Below are 18,492 nucleotides of genomic sequence, written 5' to 3'. Positions count from 1 at the left end.
TTGTTTTTTTTATTTTTTTTTAAACAAATTATTGCCAATTAATGTAAATTTCAGTATGAAAATCGATTGCATTCACAGGGGTGCAACGACTGAGTATTTCATTTTAAAAAATCCTTGATTGCATTTTGCCCATGTTGAGTAATCTGCATCTCTGCATGTTGTTTGGGTTTATTATAACATTCATAGGTAAATCATTTATGAACCTACACAAGCACAGGATAACTATATATATATATATATATATATATATATATATACACACACATATAGAATTATCCCATTACTCAATTAATCGTCAGAATAATCGACAGATTACTCGATTACCAAAATAATTGTTAGTGATAGCCCTAATGTGTATGTTCCAGCTCTATCCACAAGCATGAGGACTGCTCTCTCCCGCAAAAGATCACCTGCTTATTCTGTAAGTTGTGGAAATCCTGCCGCCTGGGGACCGATTAAAGATGCCACGATGAACTAAGCCAGCACAGGTTTCATATATCGGCAGGGTTTGCTCTAGCAGTTGCTGGCCATTGGCTCTCAAAGACCTTGTGTAGTGGAGAGGTCTCTTAGTCCCCAAGCACACAAACATAATGGGCCCCTAATCAATCGTCAGAGCAGATGGAATTACACTCAAGGACATCATTATCCTCCTCTCAATTGCTACTTCTGGGCGATAACACGATTGTTCTCACACCATAAATTTTTTGTGGTTTTAGCCAACGCTTTGGTAATTCTAAGACATCAGAGAGCTCAGTATAATTCCCCGAAATCTGCCATTTGAGGAACCAGTAATGTTAGTTAACATCAAAGAACAACGTTCTGGACCACAAGACCCAAAGACCCTCCTGGGGCTGTTTGATTTTGTTAGATTTTGTCGTAAACAGACTGACTGACTGCTGAGAGTGTGAATTAAACAACCCATGCAAATTTAATAAAGTCACAAAAACTGTGAGTTTCTAGTGTGTTCTGGCATAAATCCCTCTTCAGATCGAGATCTTCAATACAAAGTGTTGGCTTACCTGCAAGACCACAGGTGTGAGAGCATTCAGACCAGGACGACCAATCAGACAGCTGGCAGTTGACAGGGCACTCGACCACACAGGAAGCGTTCATCTGCCATTTTTTCTCCAGACCAAGCTAAAAGAAACAAAATCAGTTTAGTCAAGTGGATTTACAACAGAAGCATCACTGGTAAACTATATTTTCTGAACAGAAAAGTACCTCCTCGCAAAACTTGAGGTCCACGGACTTGCCGTCACTGCGAACACAGTCCAGCATACGCGTCTTGAATCCAACCCCGCATACAGCTCGCTCACTTAGCTGACATGTGCTCCAGTCTAGATGGGAAATATAAAAAAAAAGTATGAAAAATATTCAAATATTATTCTGAACAATAATTTCAAATTAACCTCTTTCCATTTATCATGTAAAAAATCAGCACACTATTTAATGTTATTATTAACTAAACTATTAAAAAATTAATAAAATTAGACGAAAACCTTGAATTAAAAATAAAATAAAATTACAAGTGTTCCCTAGTGTAAAATAAATATACTAAAATGTATTTAAAATGCATTTATTTCACGCTAAGTATACTAAAAATACATTTAAATATTATGTACTTAATAAAAATACACTGCAATTGTACTTTTAGTATACTAAACTGGTATATTTAAAGTCTGCTATATTGAAACAACTAATTAGAACACTTTCATTGTGCAGAAGCAGTGCTGAATTCCAACTAAAGATATACTTAAGTATTTTTGATTGTGCTAAAATAGAACTATTGCAAGTATACTGTAGGTACATTTCAAGACAGATATTATTTAAAGATCACACAAGCCTCATCGATAGTGACATTAAAACATTAAGAAATGTGCATAGTGCACAAGTAGTGCTCCAAATATAGTTTAATTAGATTTTTTTAATATATAATTTTTATATCAGTAAGTCTCAAGCAATATGTCAGTAAATATGTTAATAGACTTGAACTACACTTTTAAATAAATGTATTCAAAATCTTTTACTTTTTTAGTAGGGTTGCCTAGGCAATTAACTGAAATAATACAAGTTTACTACTAAAACTAAAACGGAAACAAAGCTAAACAGAATTATTAATTTTTGAAAATAAATAAATAAATAAGAATTACAAATCACATAACAAAATTAATAAAACCACTATTATTGTTATTACTTTAGATTACCAAAATCCTAATAAAAATGGAAAATCTAAAAATAGAAGCTAATAAATACTATATTAAAATAACAAATAATACTAAAAGACTATTTTTGGAACAAATGTAATGTGAAACAGTATTGACAAAAGTATTCTTAGAGGGGAAAAATAATATAAAATTTTATATTTATATTTTATTTTAATAAATTTTAATTAATTTATGGCAGAAACATTACATTAAAATTACATTTCTGTGTTTGGCAGATAATTTGATCTAAAACAACATCCATTGCATTCAGGATGTACTGTAAAATATTTTATCATTTATACATTGTATTATTATTATAATTGTATTATAATTTAAAAGCTTGTTTGATCTAAAATAATGCTGTTAACAAATTGAAATTTGTTAATAATTAGTATTAGGAAAAGTAAAGAGCTGACCCTTAAGCTATTAAAATTAACATGAATTTAATATAAAGGTTAAAGGGACAGCTCACCCAAGACTGAAAATTCTGCTCACCCTCATGTCGTACCAAAGTTTTTCATTCATCTTCAGAACACAAATTAAGACATTAAGAATTAAGAAATAATTAAGAAATCCAAGAGCTTTCTGACCCTGCATAGACATCAACACAATGACCACGTTCAGGGCCCAGAAAGATAGTAAGGACATCATTAAAATAGTCCATGAGACATCAGTGGTTCAACCTTAACGTTATGAAGCTATGAGAATACTTTTTGTGCACAAAGAAAACAAAACAACTTAATTTTTTTTTTTATTTGAAATCAGTCTTTGCCACGCATTCAGGAGAGTACAATGATGCATGAACAAAGCTGAACAAAGGCCTTACAGGTTTGGACCGACATGAGGGTGAGTAATTATCGACAGAATTTTAATTTTTGTGTGAACTATCCCTTTAAAAGGCCAGATGACAGAGTAACAGCCACATTTGTCAAATCAAATCTCAGAGTCTTTGCATGTATCTGGTAGCCAGCATGTTCTAGTTAAGATTCAGTCAAATATTTACCTGTAATATTATAGGAGTAATGGAAGCAGTTGCTGTTCAGAGTGCATGTTTCTTTCTCTGTAGTTGAAGGACACTGTTTCCCTTCCCCAGGCTGCCGTATAGGGCTGGCGGTCTTCTGCCTTGTACTATTGACACTGCATGGCTTCAAAAAAAACAAAACAACGCTTTCAATGAACAAACAATGATCAGTGAACAACAAAAGAACAATCAAATGGACAAAAGAGAGGACATCTTGAAATATGCAGCATATGTGCAGCGGATTAATTTCGCTTTCACATTTTCCTTGTTATTTCAGACGTTGGCAGCTCTGTCTGAGGGAAATAAATTCCTCTCTGATGTCATGTGTAAGATGTTTTAAGCCTTCCCGCATTTTCACCGCAGGGATACTCTCAGTATCCATGGCAATTAGCTACCCTTACAGTTTGGTGGCAGTGTGCCTGGGAATCACACTGAGGCAGACGTGAGTAACCCTCCCCCTGAGAGATTCCTCAATAATGCCTATACACACACACTTATGCCACTGCAAACGAATTCATGTGTGAACTCGCAACCCGCTTTGAGTGGCCAACCCCCACCATACACAAAACCATCTTTGCTTTTCTTATTTTGCTTTGTATTTACCATCTGCCTGCGCATGGCTGACCAAAAATTCAATTGGTGTTGAGCAGCACTGAATCTTCTTTTTTCTTTTATACGGAAGTAAGCCTATGGGTCAGATTTATGGTTTATTAGCTTGTAGTAAGCGCTAAAACTGTTTGCACTACAAACCAGTCTGTTCATAATTAAGATAATACAGTAAAATAATATGGTAAGACACACCAATGTACAATATCAAGCAGCAAAACGAGCTGTTTTTTCACGGCTAAAAATAACTGGATGCGGATGAGAACGAAAGTCAGACCCATAAAATTTACAAATGGCTGCACCCGCTCTTACGAATCAAATAAGTTGGATACGAGATGGAAAAATAAGAGGCAGAGGTTCCAGCTTGGCCAAATGGCATGCATTTAAACTAGTGGTGTCAATCGATTAAAAAAAACAAAAACAATTAATCACACATTTTTTTCTGAAAATGAATCACAATTAATCGCGATTAATCCCAGCTGACATTAAAGTTTTTAATTATACTTTTATATTGCAATAATTTCACATTCAATCTTTAAATTAAAGTAAGTATATTTTTTATATTTGTTTAATGCCATCTTTTTTATGACTGAAGGCAAGTATCACTTATACCAACTGATGTTTCTACATTTTTTTTTCCTAATGTTTAACCATTGAATATAGCCATTCAACATTACAGTATAATAGAAAGCTATCACTTTAATATTTATTAGACTTTAAAAAAAATGACTTCTAATTTAAGTGAATTTAAAACAATCTTCACATAAATTCTACATTAAATAAAGATAAAGCTAAAAACTACAGAAGTTATTGATTTCCTGTTTTTATTTTTGTTATTTGATTAACAGACATCACAGCAGCTGGTTATTAGGATATTTTGGCTGCTGTTACTTTAAAAGCTGCCGCAGCTGAACTGGACGCGGATCTGACACTGCTTGAAATGCGACTTATAAATAATAATTTATAATAATTTAATGAAGTGGAGAAGTCCACTTTCAAAACAAAGATTCACATATAATGTACTCGCACCCTTGTCATCCAAGATGTTCATGTCTTTCTTTCTTCAGTTGTTGAAGAAATTGTTTTTTGAGCGCGCGTCTGAAAAGTCTCCCATTTCATGTGCTCGTAAAAAGTTCCACGTCTAAATAAATGCAATTCTTTAGCAGTTGTAACTGGGATGGCCAACCCTTGCCCCACCCCTGTGTTAATTGCGTTAAATATTTTTAACGAGTTAAAATGAAAAAATTAATCACACTAATTTTGACACTTATTTAAACTTATCAATTAAAGGCTGGGCTTTCAGAGGACGTTTGCATTGAAAAGTGCTGCGCTCAGATTCATCAAACACACCATGCAGAGAGGAATGTTATGGTAGAGCTGATTATCCATCACAACACTGTAGGGGGAAAATGGGATTGTGTGCTATATTGATCAATATCTCCACTCACTAGTGGGCATCGACTCCAAGGAGCCCAGTCGGTCAGAACGCAGTCCCCAGGACAGGGCAACTTGCTCTCTCTTGCTCCAAGTGGCATCTCCTCTGGATCACATAGATAGTCTTCAACAGGATCTGAAGGTCCGTCAACAGTGTTTTGCATGCACCTTCATGAAAAGAAACATATGTTAGGACTATCATGAACTTTGATTGTACTTTGTCAAAAGCTGTGTTAAGTAGTAATAATGTTGCTAATGTTGTTTGAGACAGTCATACCTAACTTTCCTTGTTTGTACACCTTCTCCGCAGTTCTCCTTCAGATCAACATTGCTGACCTTCCAGACGCTCCATGGTTCAGCCACCCAGACATACTGACTGCAGTCACTCAGACATGGTACCACTTCATACACCTGAGAAACACCACAGAGGTTTCAGTTTGTTCGCTGACTTTTTGGGGAATAATCATATTTTAAATGCTTTATTGGTAACACTTTACAGTAAGGTTTAATTCAGTCATCATTTGTTCTTCTTTAGTTATCATGAACTAACAGTAAACAAACAATCATTTACAGCATTTATTAATTCAGATAACAAAATCATTTGCACTAAATCAGTATATTACAATGTGACAATGGAGACTGAAGTAATCACTGCTGAAAATGTAGATTTGCCATCACAGGAATAAATATCATTTTAAAATAAATTTATTGTGACCCTGGACCACAAAACCAGTCATAAGGGTCAATTTTTTTAAATTAAGAATTATACTTCATAGGACAATATTTGAGTGAGATCGAACTATTTGAAAATCTGGAATCTGACGGTGCACAAAAATCAAAATATTCAGAACATCACCTTTGAAGTTGTCCCAGTGAAGTTCTTAGCAATGCATATTACTAATCGAAAATTAGTTTTGAAATATTTATGTTAGGAAATTTACAAAATATCTTCATGAAACATGATCTTCACTTAATATCCTAATGATTTTTGGCATAAAAGAAATATAATTTTGACCCATACAAAGTATTTTTGGCTATTGCTACAAATATACCCGTGCTACTTAAGACTTAAGTTTTGTGATCCAAGGTCACAATTTATTAAATTAGAAAACAGTTATTTGTAGGGACACATTATCGGACAGATATCAAAATCGGCCGATAATGTGTAATATGTTACATTTTTTTAAAACAAATTATGAGCTCTAAAAGATTTTCAGAATTTTTACAGCTCTTTTAGACCATCTAGAAATGTTAAATCTTAAAATAAAATGTGAAGGTTACCACTGCATTTTTCTGAAAAAACAAACAAACAAAAAAAATTCTGCGATTGACATCTTGTTTATTTATAGTTATTTCCAAAGCTTCAATGTACTGTGATTATAAAAGAACTTTATTATGTTTATTTAATGCTAACAAATAAGTTCAAAATAATTTTCAAACACAGGAAATTATCAGCATTGGCTATCGGCCAAAGTGAGTTGACAAATATCGGCATATCGGATATCGGCAAAAATGCAAAATCATGCAGCCCCAATTATTGTACATTGTAATAATATTTAATGATATTACTGATTTTACTCTGTTTTGTAACCTTGGTGAGCATAAACAAATTTACCAACCTCACTTGTTAATGGCAGATAATATATTTTCTAATATAAATTAATGATCTAAAATAATAATTTATGTTAATTACACTCTTATAAATGCTGGGTTAAAAACCCAGTGCTGGGTGAAATATGAACAAACCCAATGGTTGGGTTAAATGTTTAACCCAGTCTTCTGGGTAGTTTTATTTAACTCAACTATTGTTTAAAAAGTACTATATGGCTGGCTTAAAATGAACCCAAACTAAGTTGGAAATGAAAAATCAGACACATAATTACTAGAGGCATCAGCAATAATCAAAAGGTGAACATTTATTAATAAGCATTAAAAAAAAAAGTTTATTGTTTAATTATTATTTATTCAGCTCACATGAAAAAATGTTAATTTAATGCTCATTTATTGAGCATATTAATAAATGTTAATTTCTAATTTTGGGTTCATTTTAACCAAGAAATACAGTAATTTTTAAGCAATAATTGAGTAAAATTATTGAAACAACTACCCAGAAGGCTGAGTTAAACATTTGGGTCAAAACAACCCAATCACTGTTTTTAACCCAGCATTTTTTTGAGTGTACTGATGTTAATTTTTTTCTTTCAGTTACATCATCTGCTTAACATTCATGAGCCAACCCAATCAGGTTTTTAACGTGTCCTGTCACTTTTAAGATCATTCCTTTGTCCCTAAACCTCAAAGTCATGTATTCATCAAGATCTTGAATTAATAATTAATCAAAAAATGATTAATTAGCATCAAAAAATGCAAAAATAATTGGCTAATCACATGTGCACCATCATCAATCATTTAAAGCTTAAGATTTTTTACCTGAGCCTGTTGCAGGATTCCCGTCATGATGAGAGAAAGAGAAGATGAAAGGGAGAAATACGGAAAACAGATTAGCTGTTACACGCCATTTATTAGTCACTTCCAAAACCTCACAAGATCGTTTGATCGTTTGAAATTCACATAATTTTAGCCTAGCAATTTTTATTGAGCTAAAGCTATGATGCACAAACAATATCCCATGATTATATATTAGAAGAACATATTAGTAAACCCCATTGCTGTGCATTAAAGAAACATGTTATTCCGTTTAGTCCTTTGATCAAAAATTTACAGCATCCCCAGTAATTAATCATTAAAACAAGACAAGCACGTATTCATTAAAAAAATATAACAGGATCCCTGCATACCTGATTAACATGGTCCAGTTTGGGGCAGGGCCTGCCACCGTTATAAGGTTTCTCCCGTAGCCACTTGGACCTTACTTTGACTCCACTGCCACAGGATTTACTACAACGGGACCAGTTCGACCACTCACTGAGTTTACAGTCAGATGGGCATGGGATGATACACGCTTCCTCTATGTAACCTACAAGGGATAAGAGAGACAAGAATAAAACTAAGTGTTTTTATTATAGTGCTGGTTACTGGAGTTAGTTGAATAAATTTTGACAGTATTGAGTGTCTTAAAGCAGCGTGAAGGTCAAGGTTGTGGCATTTGCGCTGACATGGTGTGCTGAAGTTTAATTTTACATCACAACTTGCAAAGGTCATATAGTTTCTTTCTGGAACGGGAAAGCTGCGTGAGACAGCTCAAGTCCTGAACACTTCAGAGGATTATTCAAACAGCAGGTTTTAAGTATTTCACATTAAGTGCTCCATAATACGCTGCTCCTTCAAACTTACAAGCATAGCAATATTAAATTTAAAAAGAACGGCTTCAAAAAGCTTCAATAGCTGAACAAACATAATGATGGAAGGTTGCTACTGTAACAAAAAAAAAAAAAAAAAACCTAAGAAATAAACTGGTATATGAGTACATGGGATTCAAAATGACCCAAATGAACAAATTAAACAACATATATAAACATATTATATTATATGTGACCCTCGACCAGTCATAAGAGTTCATTTTTTGAAACTGAGATTTAAACATTTTCTGAAAGCTATATATAAAACACCTTTCCATTTATGTGTGTTTTGTTAGGACAATATTTGGCCGAGATATAACTATTTGAAAATCTGGAATTTGAGGGTGCAAAAATAACAAAATATTGAGAAAATCACCTTTAAAGTTATACTTAGCGATGCATATTACTAATCAAAAATTAGGTTTTGGTATATTTACAGTAGGAAATTTACAAAATAATCTTTAGTAATAATTAATAATCTTTATTTGAAATCCTAATGATTTCTGGCATAAAAGAAAAATCGATAATTTTGACCGATACAATGTGTTGCTGGCTATTGCTACAAATATACCTGTGCTACTTAAAACTGGTTTTGTGGTCCAGGGTCACAGTTTATTAAATTAGAACACATTTGTAGAGATGCACAATATTATCAGACTGATATCGGAATCAGCCGATAATGTTATTATATCGATAATGTATATTATATTATAATTTAGTATTTGCTCAGAAACATTTATTATTTATACACAAACAAATTAGATTATTTATTATAAATTATGCCATGAAATAAAATGTTAATTACTTTTTATCTCACAATTATGACTTTTATTCTCAGAATTCTGTTAACTAAAAAATCCAAACTGCAAATTGCTAATACAGAATTTCAAGAAAAAGTGTTGAGATGTTAACTCTACACAGTGAGACATAAACACGCAATTCTGAGAAATAAAGTCAAAATGATGTGTTATGAACTTGCAATTCTGAGAAATGCCACATTGTGAGCTATAAACTCATAATTGTCAGAACTGTTAAAGAAAATTATTAATCTAAATTATTATTTTTTTAATTCTGTGTTAGACAGGGGCTTCCATATTAATTGCTAAAATGAGGGGAAAAAAATCTTTCAATTTTAGATTATTTGTCATTTAAAATTTTATAAAATTTTAATTAAAATTAAAAAAAAAAAAATAAATAAATCTAATTCAAATGATACGATCTTAACACAGTTTTTTATAGCAGCAGTAAATTAACAGTTAAATTTAATTTATTACCAATTAAAAGATTGTTAATATTTTGTAAAACTAGTAAACTTGTTTTGTTAAATTAGTTGGTATGATTCTTTAGGGTCTTAATGAAATGTCTGCAACATGCTTTATTATCGTGTAAAACGACACCCTTTTTACCTGGTCAAAAACAGCTCTGTTCACAACGACCCGTTTCGATGCATGTCTCTTTAAATTCTAATGAGCTACTGCTTACTCCACCCCTATCTTCCATTTTTTTGCATATTCAGTGGTGCGTTCCCTTAAAAAACAAAACTAATCCACTGCGTCCTCAATGGCTCTGATATCAGGAAAAAATGAAGACTATTATGTTTGCTTTTACATCAAACTACAAAACACCAGCACTGCGTACAAGACAGTCTGTCAGCGTTCGTGGTTGGAGCTTCAGCAATATGACATCATACTGCTCTGAAAATCAAAACAGTTTGATAATTGAGATTGTTTAGGTGTTTTGGAGACTTAAAAAAAAAGGAATGAATGGATTTTTATCATTGTAGGATGGTTGTGTCCACACACTGCTAAGACACATTGATATGCAAACACCATGTAAAAGTGAACTTTGCATCCGATGTCCCCTTTAATATTGTTAAACACCTTCTCATTCAGTTTTGTCTTACACAGCCTGCTAAACTGGATAACACTAGATACACAAGATTCTTATATACAGTCATGAATATACACTCCAAAAAAGAAAAGTCAAGATACTTATACTTACACTTTTGAACCAGAATCCCTATCACAGAAACTTCTCATAGTTGGATTAAACACACTCAACCCCCCCCCTACAAATTGCCTTGGGCAACATGTCAGTCTGACAGCCTCACAAAATGGCAACCACCCTTCAAATCATGAGTGGTATGGGGTCTGATTGGAGTGAGGGCTGTCTCAGAGGAAGCAGGAAGAGAACGAGAGGAGGCAGAGAGAGAGAGAAACAACCTGCCTCCGTCAGCACATCTTCACTCTAGGGATGTCGAGTCTTTGAGCCAGTCGCAGGCCTCCAGCTGAGAGCGTACAAACCATACTAGAGGATTGTGACTTATAAGAGAGCGGCCTTAACGTCACAGAGCTCCTGCATTGGCCATGAGATTCCACATGCTTTCATCTAACGCTGTAGTTTGCCACAGTCTAATCTCGGGCTCAGAGGAACGGATTGCCAAACGCTCGTTTCTGAGCTCCTTGCTGCAGGACGTGGCGAGAGGTGTGGAGCGGAATTAGATTACGAACATTGTTGCGGAAAGCTTATTTTCTATTAAGACAAGCTCTTTGCTCTCTTTACTTGAGATGGACTAACTATAAGGAATGATTCTGATAGACATGAATGAATCGAGCATTATGCAATTAAACGTGATCAAAATTGATTTTCTGTTCAAGTACTAATATCTAAACACTCTTAACTCAAGATATACAGTGCCTTGCAAAAGTATTCAAACCCCTTCTTTTTTTTTATGTTTTGTTATGTTGCAGCCTTATGTTAAACTTGTTAAATAACTTTTTTTCCCCAGCTCCTTGCACTTTTGAAAGAAGCGAAATTACACAAGATATTACTGTACGTCTTATTTTTTGACAAATTTTACAAAAAGTGAGTTTTGGGGTAAGAAAAATACATTCAAATCTAAGGAAAAACAAGATTTTTTTTGTTGATGTAAACAAAAACTTGATATCTTAAGATAATAGATAGATATTAAATTTAAGAATAGAATGGTTTAAAAATGTTTAGATATTTGTATTTGAAAAAGAGACAAAAAGACTCTTTTTCAATTTTTCGCAGTGCATATTTTGAAAGTCTTCCAAAAACTCACTGGATTTTATAATTGGATGAAATTAGATTTTTTTATATCAAAGATTTTTTTTGTATTTCAGATGAAGCTAACTGTATCATGAAAAATATTTTCTCCTATATATATATATATATATATACATATACATATATATATATATATATATATATATATATATATGAACATTAAAATATATATATATATATATTTGGTTTAATTTTGCACTAACATTTCTCGTCACATGAAATGTTATTTTTTGTAAAATTAGATTATTTATTTTGAAGAGGTATTAGAATATTTTTTATAAAATGTTTTGCATAAATTAAAAAAAAAAAAATATAAATATATATATATATATATATATATATATTATTAGTTAGATTATTTTGTGTAAAAATAAGCTGAGTAAAACAAATCGATCATAACATTTCCTGAATTTACAAGATGATGTTTTTGTCCACAAACATCCTGGTGTCGTTATGCTATGGTCGTCCCGAGTTCGAATCCCAGCTAGAGGATCTTTACCGATCCTGCCCCCTCTCTCTCTTACCCTTTGCTTCTTGTCTCCTCTGCACTGTCCTATGACAATAAAGGCAAAAATGCCAAAAATGTACACATAGTACTCTTCAACACAGTAACACTGGCTCAACCAATGATGTGAGTTTGGGGCGGGACGATCTGTTTGTCTTACCAATGGAAGATAGGGAAGTAAATTAATCATTATTTTTAGGAATGATACACCCTTTTTTTCACCCACCGTGACTGTTGCAGCGTGACGTCTCCACGAGGCGGCTGTCCTGGTCATAGCACACCATGGCTTGAAACCGGTAGCCCTGGCCACACTCCTTGATATCACCTTGCACTTTCATACCCAAAAGGCCCTCTACTCGCCCACCCTCGGGCAGGATGCAGTCAGACCAGTTCCCCACGGGCTGGGCATTGTACTTGTTACAGGGGCAGTACTGGGTTTCGCTCAGAGGATACATCTGTGTGTTTTTACATTGTTCTCTCTTTTTGCTTTTACCTGTGTTAGAAAAATCACACAAACATACAGTATTTAGAGATGTTACATCAAAAGGTCATGTTATTCATTTAAATATGCTTTCATGCTTAGGGAAATAAATCTTTTGTAATAATATGATACGGTATGCACCGCTAACAGAATGATCGTGTAATAGTATCTGGCTCCTTTGGTCAAAACACACTGATCTGGTAATCATGAGTAAGTAGACTTATCCAAATTGAAAGACCAATTGCACTAATCTTATGTAATCCTTTTGCAAAGTTGCTTGACTTACAGCAGGTCTGCCAAAGGGCAAATAGGTCTTTGGCAAACTCACACTGCATTTTGTTAACCTCTAAATAACCGACTAAGCTTCTCATGGCACATTATACTAAAGGTTAAGTCACATTTCTGGCTCAAGTGAGGTACATGCATATGCATATAACAAAATAAAATAAAATAAAATAAAATAAAATAAAATAAAATAAAATAAAATAAAATAAAATAAAATAAAATAAAATAAAATAAAATAAAATAAAATAAAATAAAATAAAATAAAATAAAATAAAATAAAATAAAATAAAATAAAATAAAATAAAGTGAGGTACAGGCATATACATATAACTAAAATAAAATAAATTAATTAAATTAAAAAATAAATAATAAAATAAAATGATAAATAAATAAATAAATAAAGTGAGGCACAGACATATGCATATAACTAAACTATACTAAACTAAACTAAACTAAAATAAAATAAAAAATAAAGTGAGGTACAGGCATATGCATTCAACTAATATAAACTAAACTAAACTAAAATAATAATAAAATAAAATTAAATAAAAAAAAGTGATGTACATACATATGCATATAACTAAAATAAAATAAAATACAATAAATAAATAAATAAATAAAGTGAGGTACAGGCATATGCATATAACTAAGATAAAATAAAATCAAAAATAAAATTTAAAATAAATAAATAAAAATAAAATAAATTGAGGTACAGGCATATGCACAAAAGGAAAACAATAAAATAATAAAATAAAATAAAATAAAATAAAATAAAATAAAATAAAATAAAATAAAATAAAATAAAATAAAATAATAAAACAAACCCCACAATGGACAGATTGTCTTGAATTTGACTCTACCAATGTAAAACAATACACACAAGTACATACATATTACAAATACTGAGAAAATAAATCAAAATGTTAAAAATGTAAAGCTATTATACAGTCCTAAATCTGCAAATAGATCTGTGACAAAAACATCTTTTTTATGCTTACATTTTTTCCCCCTTATTTATGAATGATCATGTGATGCTGAAGACTGGAATAATGGCAGCTTTGACAACACAGGAATTAATTATATTTTTATATTATATTCAAATTGAAAATTGATTTTTTTGTAACATTATTTCACATTTTATATCTCAAAAACGTTTAAAAAAATCTCACTAATCACAAACTTTTGAACAGCAGTGTGTAATATACTTCTAACAATGAAAAGGACAGTGTTTTGAAAAGGAATGTGTTGGACGTAAATGTGCTGTAAAGCATCAAAGACTCACAGATCCAGCACTTACCAACAAGAGTCCTTTTCCTAGTCCGGACACCCACACAATCAGCAGCACAGGATGAAAATTTCGACCAGGCGGTCAGCTGGCAGTCATCCTGACATGGAAGCTGGCAGGACTGAGTGAGTTGAGGCATAGGACCTGCAAGCTTAAGACAGGTTGCAACATCTGCAGGTCCACCATCCAACTTCTTACATGACACGGCTGAGAAAAAAAGAAGAAAGAGATCATAAACCAATCGTACTGCCAGAAAAAGAAACAAAACTAAAAAGGGAGAACAAAAAACTTATCTAAGCTAATACTGATGAATATCAGCCCACTCTCACCTATAAAGCCACACACATTGAATAAAGATAAGCATCTTGTGATGGATTACACGAGAGGGCGGTTAAATGCCTATTGACTCGAGCAGCCGGACGGATCCAGATTTATATCATTGAATGAGGGTGAAAGCTATTGTATTGGATTGCTTTTCAGTCATGCCGCTGTATTGAGGTATACTATTACAGGTAATGGTTGTTAATGCAAGCAGTGCTGAGAAGGTGATATACAAAGTAGCTTTTTGCAGTGCTATACGCAGACTTCACTCAAAGGCCAAAATATGCTCACACCATCCATTTTTATAAGCAAGATACTGCATTAATACACTTTACAATTTTAACCCAAGTTAAAGGCTCCCACATAAAATGCTTTTATGTCAGTAAAACCTTCCATATGCGGTAAATGCGTCTTTATCAGCAATATAGTAGCAAAATTTACTGTCTCCAGGCATATATAACACAAGTCTCTCATCTTTCATTTTCAAATGTTTTTCAATCACACCACACTAATGGCCTGCATTGAACCCTGAAAGGGTTTACTGGTAAAAGTCAGACCAAAGGATATCACTTGTGACTGCTTCAGACAGCTTCCCGAATCTCTTTAAGAACATTTCGTTTAAATCCAGAAGCGTTTACACAAGCCTTTGATGGTAACACTCAGTCACAGCTCGAATTACTACCAATCTCATGGGTTTAACATACATTTAACAGTCCCCAACTACAGTGTGAAACACTGCTACAAGCACCAACAAAATTTTATTGATATTGTAAGATGCTGCATATCAAAAGTCATTTTAAGTTGATGATGAGGGGTTTTCTGTACCTCTAGCTTGTAGTCCTGGTCCACAGGTTTCTTGTGCTCCAGGACTGTCCTGACGAATGGTCCAGGGCACCAGCTGACACCTGCGCCACTTGTGGGTTTTCCACCTATAGCACAAAAGCAATTTAGATCTATAAAACTGGCCTCTGTCTCTTTATATGTACAATAATTTATTGCAGAAAATTTCATACAATCACATACTGCATATTTTTCTAAACTTCCCCCAGATGTAGTCCTGTCTCTGAGCTCTACAGGCAGTTTGTTTGACCTCAGGACTTGGTTTTTGCTCTGGTATGCATTTTCAGCTATTAGATCTTTTATTGAGAGGTGTGTGCCTTTCCAAATCACTCATTCAAATGAATTTACCACAGATTAAATCCACTCGAACTGTAGCAACATTTATACGTAATATGAGTGTTCCTGATCTAAATTTTAAGTGTTCCAGAAATGTGAATACTTTTGCAATGGAATAATTTTAGGTTTTTATTTCCAATAAACTTGCAGTTGTTACAAACCTGTTTTTTGCTTTGTCATTATGGTGTATGGAGTGTAGACTGATGTGGAAAAAAAGTTACTTAAAGCAGTTTCACATAAGGCTGCAACATAACAAAGGGCCCTATTTAAACGATCTATGTCCGAAACCACTTTTGCTATTTTAAGGACGGAAAAAACAGTCGGCGCACCCGACACATGGTTTAAAAGGGTTGTCCCTATTCTTTTAATGAGTCATGGGTGTGTTTAGGCCGTAATGTACATTTAACCAATCAGAGTCTCTTCTCCCTTTCCCTTTAAGAGTCAGTTGCACCATGGTGGATTCGCTATTTATAAGGCTGGATTTGCTAGAACAAAGACTGAACGCTTCTCCAGAGAGTAGGGCTGGTGCCAAGGGGGGGCATTCACGGGCCGGGCCCCTAAAATGAGTTACTGTGCACCCCCTTTCCATCCTCTCCCATGCTGAACGTGATCATTTTCAAAAGCGAAAGTGAAACCAAAAAAACAGTTCGCATAAGAAAGCGATTGACTATCCATTATGACATCATGTAGCCATTTTTATATTTATGTACACAATAATAATCTTTTACATTGTAATGATTTTATTTTTAATATTTGGCATGTTTGTGTGCTGCTGCGTGTACCTGTGTGTGAGATAAGCAGAGTGTATGTGCATTGTGTACCTGCTTATAGGCGCATATTACTAACACGCTCTTTAAATAACAATATATGTATATATGTATGTATATATATATATATATATATATATAGCGCCATTGACTTTAGACCAGGTTTCAGTTGGTCAATGGCACAGTCTATGTCAGTTGCCTCACCTGTAAAGCGCACAGAAATGCGCTAACCAGCATGCCCATGGATGCAGAAATGGGCGCAAATGCATTTGCTATTTAAACAACTTTGTGCAGAAAGTAAAAATGATAATTGCGTCAGGCTGAAACTAGTAATAAACACTTGCGGCGGGAGCATGATAGGGCCCATAATGTTTAAAAAAAAAAAAGGGGTAAAATACTTTTGAATTTAATAAAATCAGCCATAAATAAAAATAAGGTAAAAAAGAGAATATATTTGGACTGGTTTAATCACTTTTCTGTAGTATAATTGCAAACAGAGGTATAATGTTCACCTGTAGCCTGGACAAACAGACGAAGCATCGCATTCCTTCTCTTGGAAGAGCACTTCTGGACAGTCTTGGCCTCCGTTAGCTGGAAGCTGAATGATAATACGTTTCCTTGATTGCTTCTTTTTGACGGCACCACCTGGATATACACAAGGGGATGCACAGAAAATATGAAACTGTCATGAATAAATATAGAACATCTTGCGAAAACGTCATTCCTACTCGTAAATCTAATCAGTACACAAATCGCTGTATGACTGTGTTGCATTTAACAAGGTTTTCCAGCCAATCCTTAACACTTTATATCTCTGAAAATGACATTACATCTATTTCTGTACCACCTGCTGTACGGTTTAATGACTTTAATATTAAGTGCAACTGAGAAATGATGATAATGAGGCCACAATTCTCAGCATTTTATTTTTGATAATCTCGGTTCAGTGATTCATACTCTGACTGAAGTTCTCCACTGGGTGAAGGCATCTATAAATATGTGCATCTGATTATTTATTCTTTTCATAGCATTTTCACACTGAAGGTAGTTCTCCTGAAAAAAAACTTAAAAAAGTTACTAAAAATCATATACATAAAATATTTGCCGTAAATGCAACAAGTACTAAAAGAAAAAAAAATAATGAGGGTAGTGAGAATCTGATTAGTGTTCAGTGAAGAAAAAACTGCAGCAGATGAAAAAGGCAATATTTTACACAAAACATAATGGAATGTGACATTCGCTTGAAAAAAATGCTTGCTTCATATAACAAATGGCTTAGATATTGGCAGCTTCTTATAATATTTATTCTGGTTTCTATAGGCGGAGTTGCCAAGCAACAATTCGTCTTTATAGTGTTGATAGAGTGCGATTATGGAAACGAAGAATATGTTTCTTACACTTCTGACAGAAAACTGAAAGTGACCAATATTTCTTTGTGTATTGATGGCAGTAAACTTCAGCCTTTTAGAAACATTTTTCTAGTATATGTAATTTTCATAAGTGTGTGTTAAGAAGTACCTGTCTGGCAGGTGGAAGGACAGGGTGTCCAATCACTGTACGGAGTGACAATGCAGTCTCTCTTGCAGGGTAGAAGACATGGCCTTACAGTCTCTGGACGCAGACTCTCTGGACACCTGCATATAAACACAGTAAAACAGGATTTAGGAATTATTAAAGGAGTCATGATCTTTCAAATGGTAAGTAAAAGATTTCATAATGCTTTGTCTGGAAATGGCAGTTTTTTTATCATGTTGTCAAAACACTCAAATGCAAGAGCGAGGATGCTTTGATACTATTTCCTATGCAATGACGTTAGCCAATCATAACAGTGGCCAATTACTGAGAAGCCTTAAAGGACACGCCCCTTAAAAACAGGTCATTTTAGAGAGGGGGTCAGAATGAGGGTTGGAAATAATAATTTTTCAACATATTAATTAGTTTTTTGTGCAAAAACCTTTATTAACATATTAAGTAAAGCTCAAGGAACATTAAAATAATAAAAAAATCAATGTCATGAC

General features: G+C 33.5%; 1 protein-coding gene across 2 annotated transcripts in view; it reads right to left on the bottom strand.

Moving 5' to 3' along the window:
- The window catches only part of thsd7aa (thrombospondin, type I, domain containing 7Aa), a 151,082-nt gene that overhangs the window by 31,270 nt on the left and 101,320 nt on the right, over positions 1 to 18,492 (bottom strand). For both annotated transcript variants that reach the window (XM_051136946.1, XM_051136947.1), the window contains exons 9-19: positions 17,993 to 18,108; positions 16,987 to 17,119; positions 15,357 to 15,460; positions 14,223 to 14,417; positions 12,386 to 12,652; positions 8,063 to 8,242; positions 5,543 to 5,681; positions 5,280 to 5,433; positions 3,208 to 3,349; positions 1,222 to 1,337; positions 1,020 to 1,137 (exon numbers count right to left, since the gene is read on the bottom strand). In XM_051136946.1, coding sequence (XP_050992903.1) covers positions 1,020 to 1,137; positions 1,222 to 1,337; positions 3,208 to 3,349; positions 5,280 to 5,433; positions 5,543 to 5,681; positions 8,063 to 8,242; positions 12,386 to 12,652; positions 14,223 to 14,417; positions 15,357 to 15,460; positions 16,987 to 17,119; positions 17,993 to 18,108 — 1,664 coding nt within the window. The remainder of the gene's footprint in view (positions 1 to 1,019; positions 1,138 to 1,221; positions 1,338 to 3,207; positions 3,350 to 5,279; positions 5,434 to 5,542; positions 5,682 to 8,062; positions 8,243 to 12,385; positions 12,653 to 14,222; positions 14,418 to 15,356; positions 15,461 to 16,986; positions 17,120 to 17,992; positions 18,109 to 18,492) is intronic.

This window comes from Labeo rohita, chromosome 19 (genome assembly GCF_022985175.1).
Source record: "Labeo rohita strain BAU-BD-2019 chromosome 19, IGBB_LRoh.1.0, whole genome shotgun sequence".
Lineage (NCBI taxonomy): Eukaryota > Metazoa > Chordata > Actinopteri > Cypriniformes > Cyprinidae > Labeo > Labeo rohita.
Note: the sequence above shows the minus strand (reverse complement) of the source record. Positions and strands in the feature narration are given on the sequence as shown.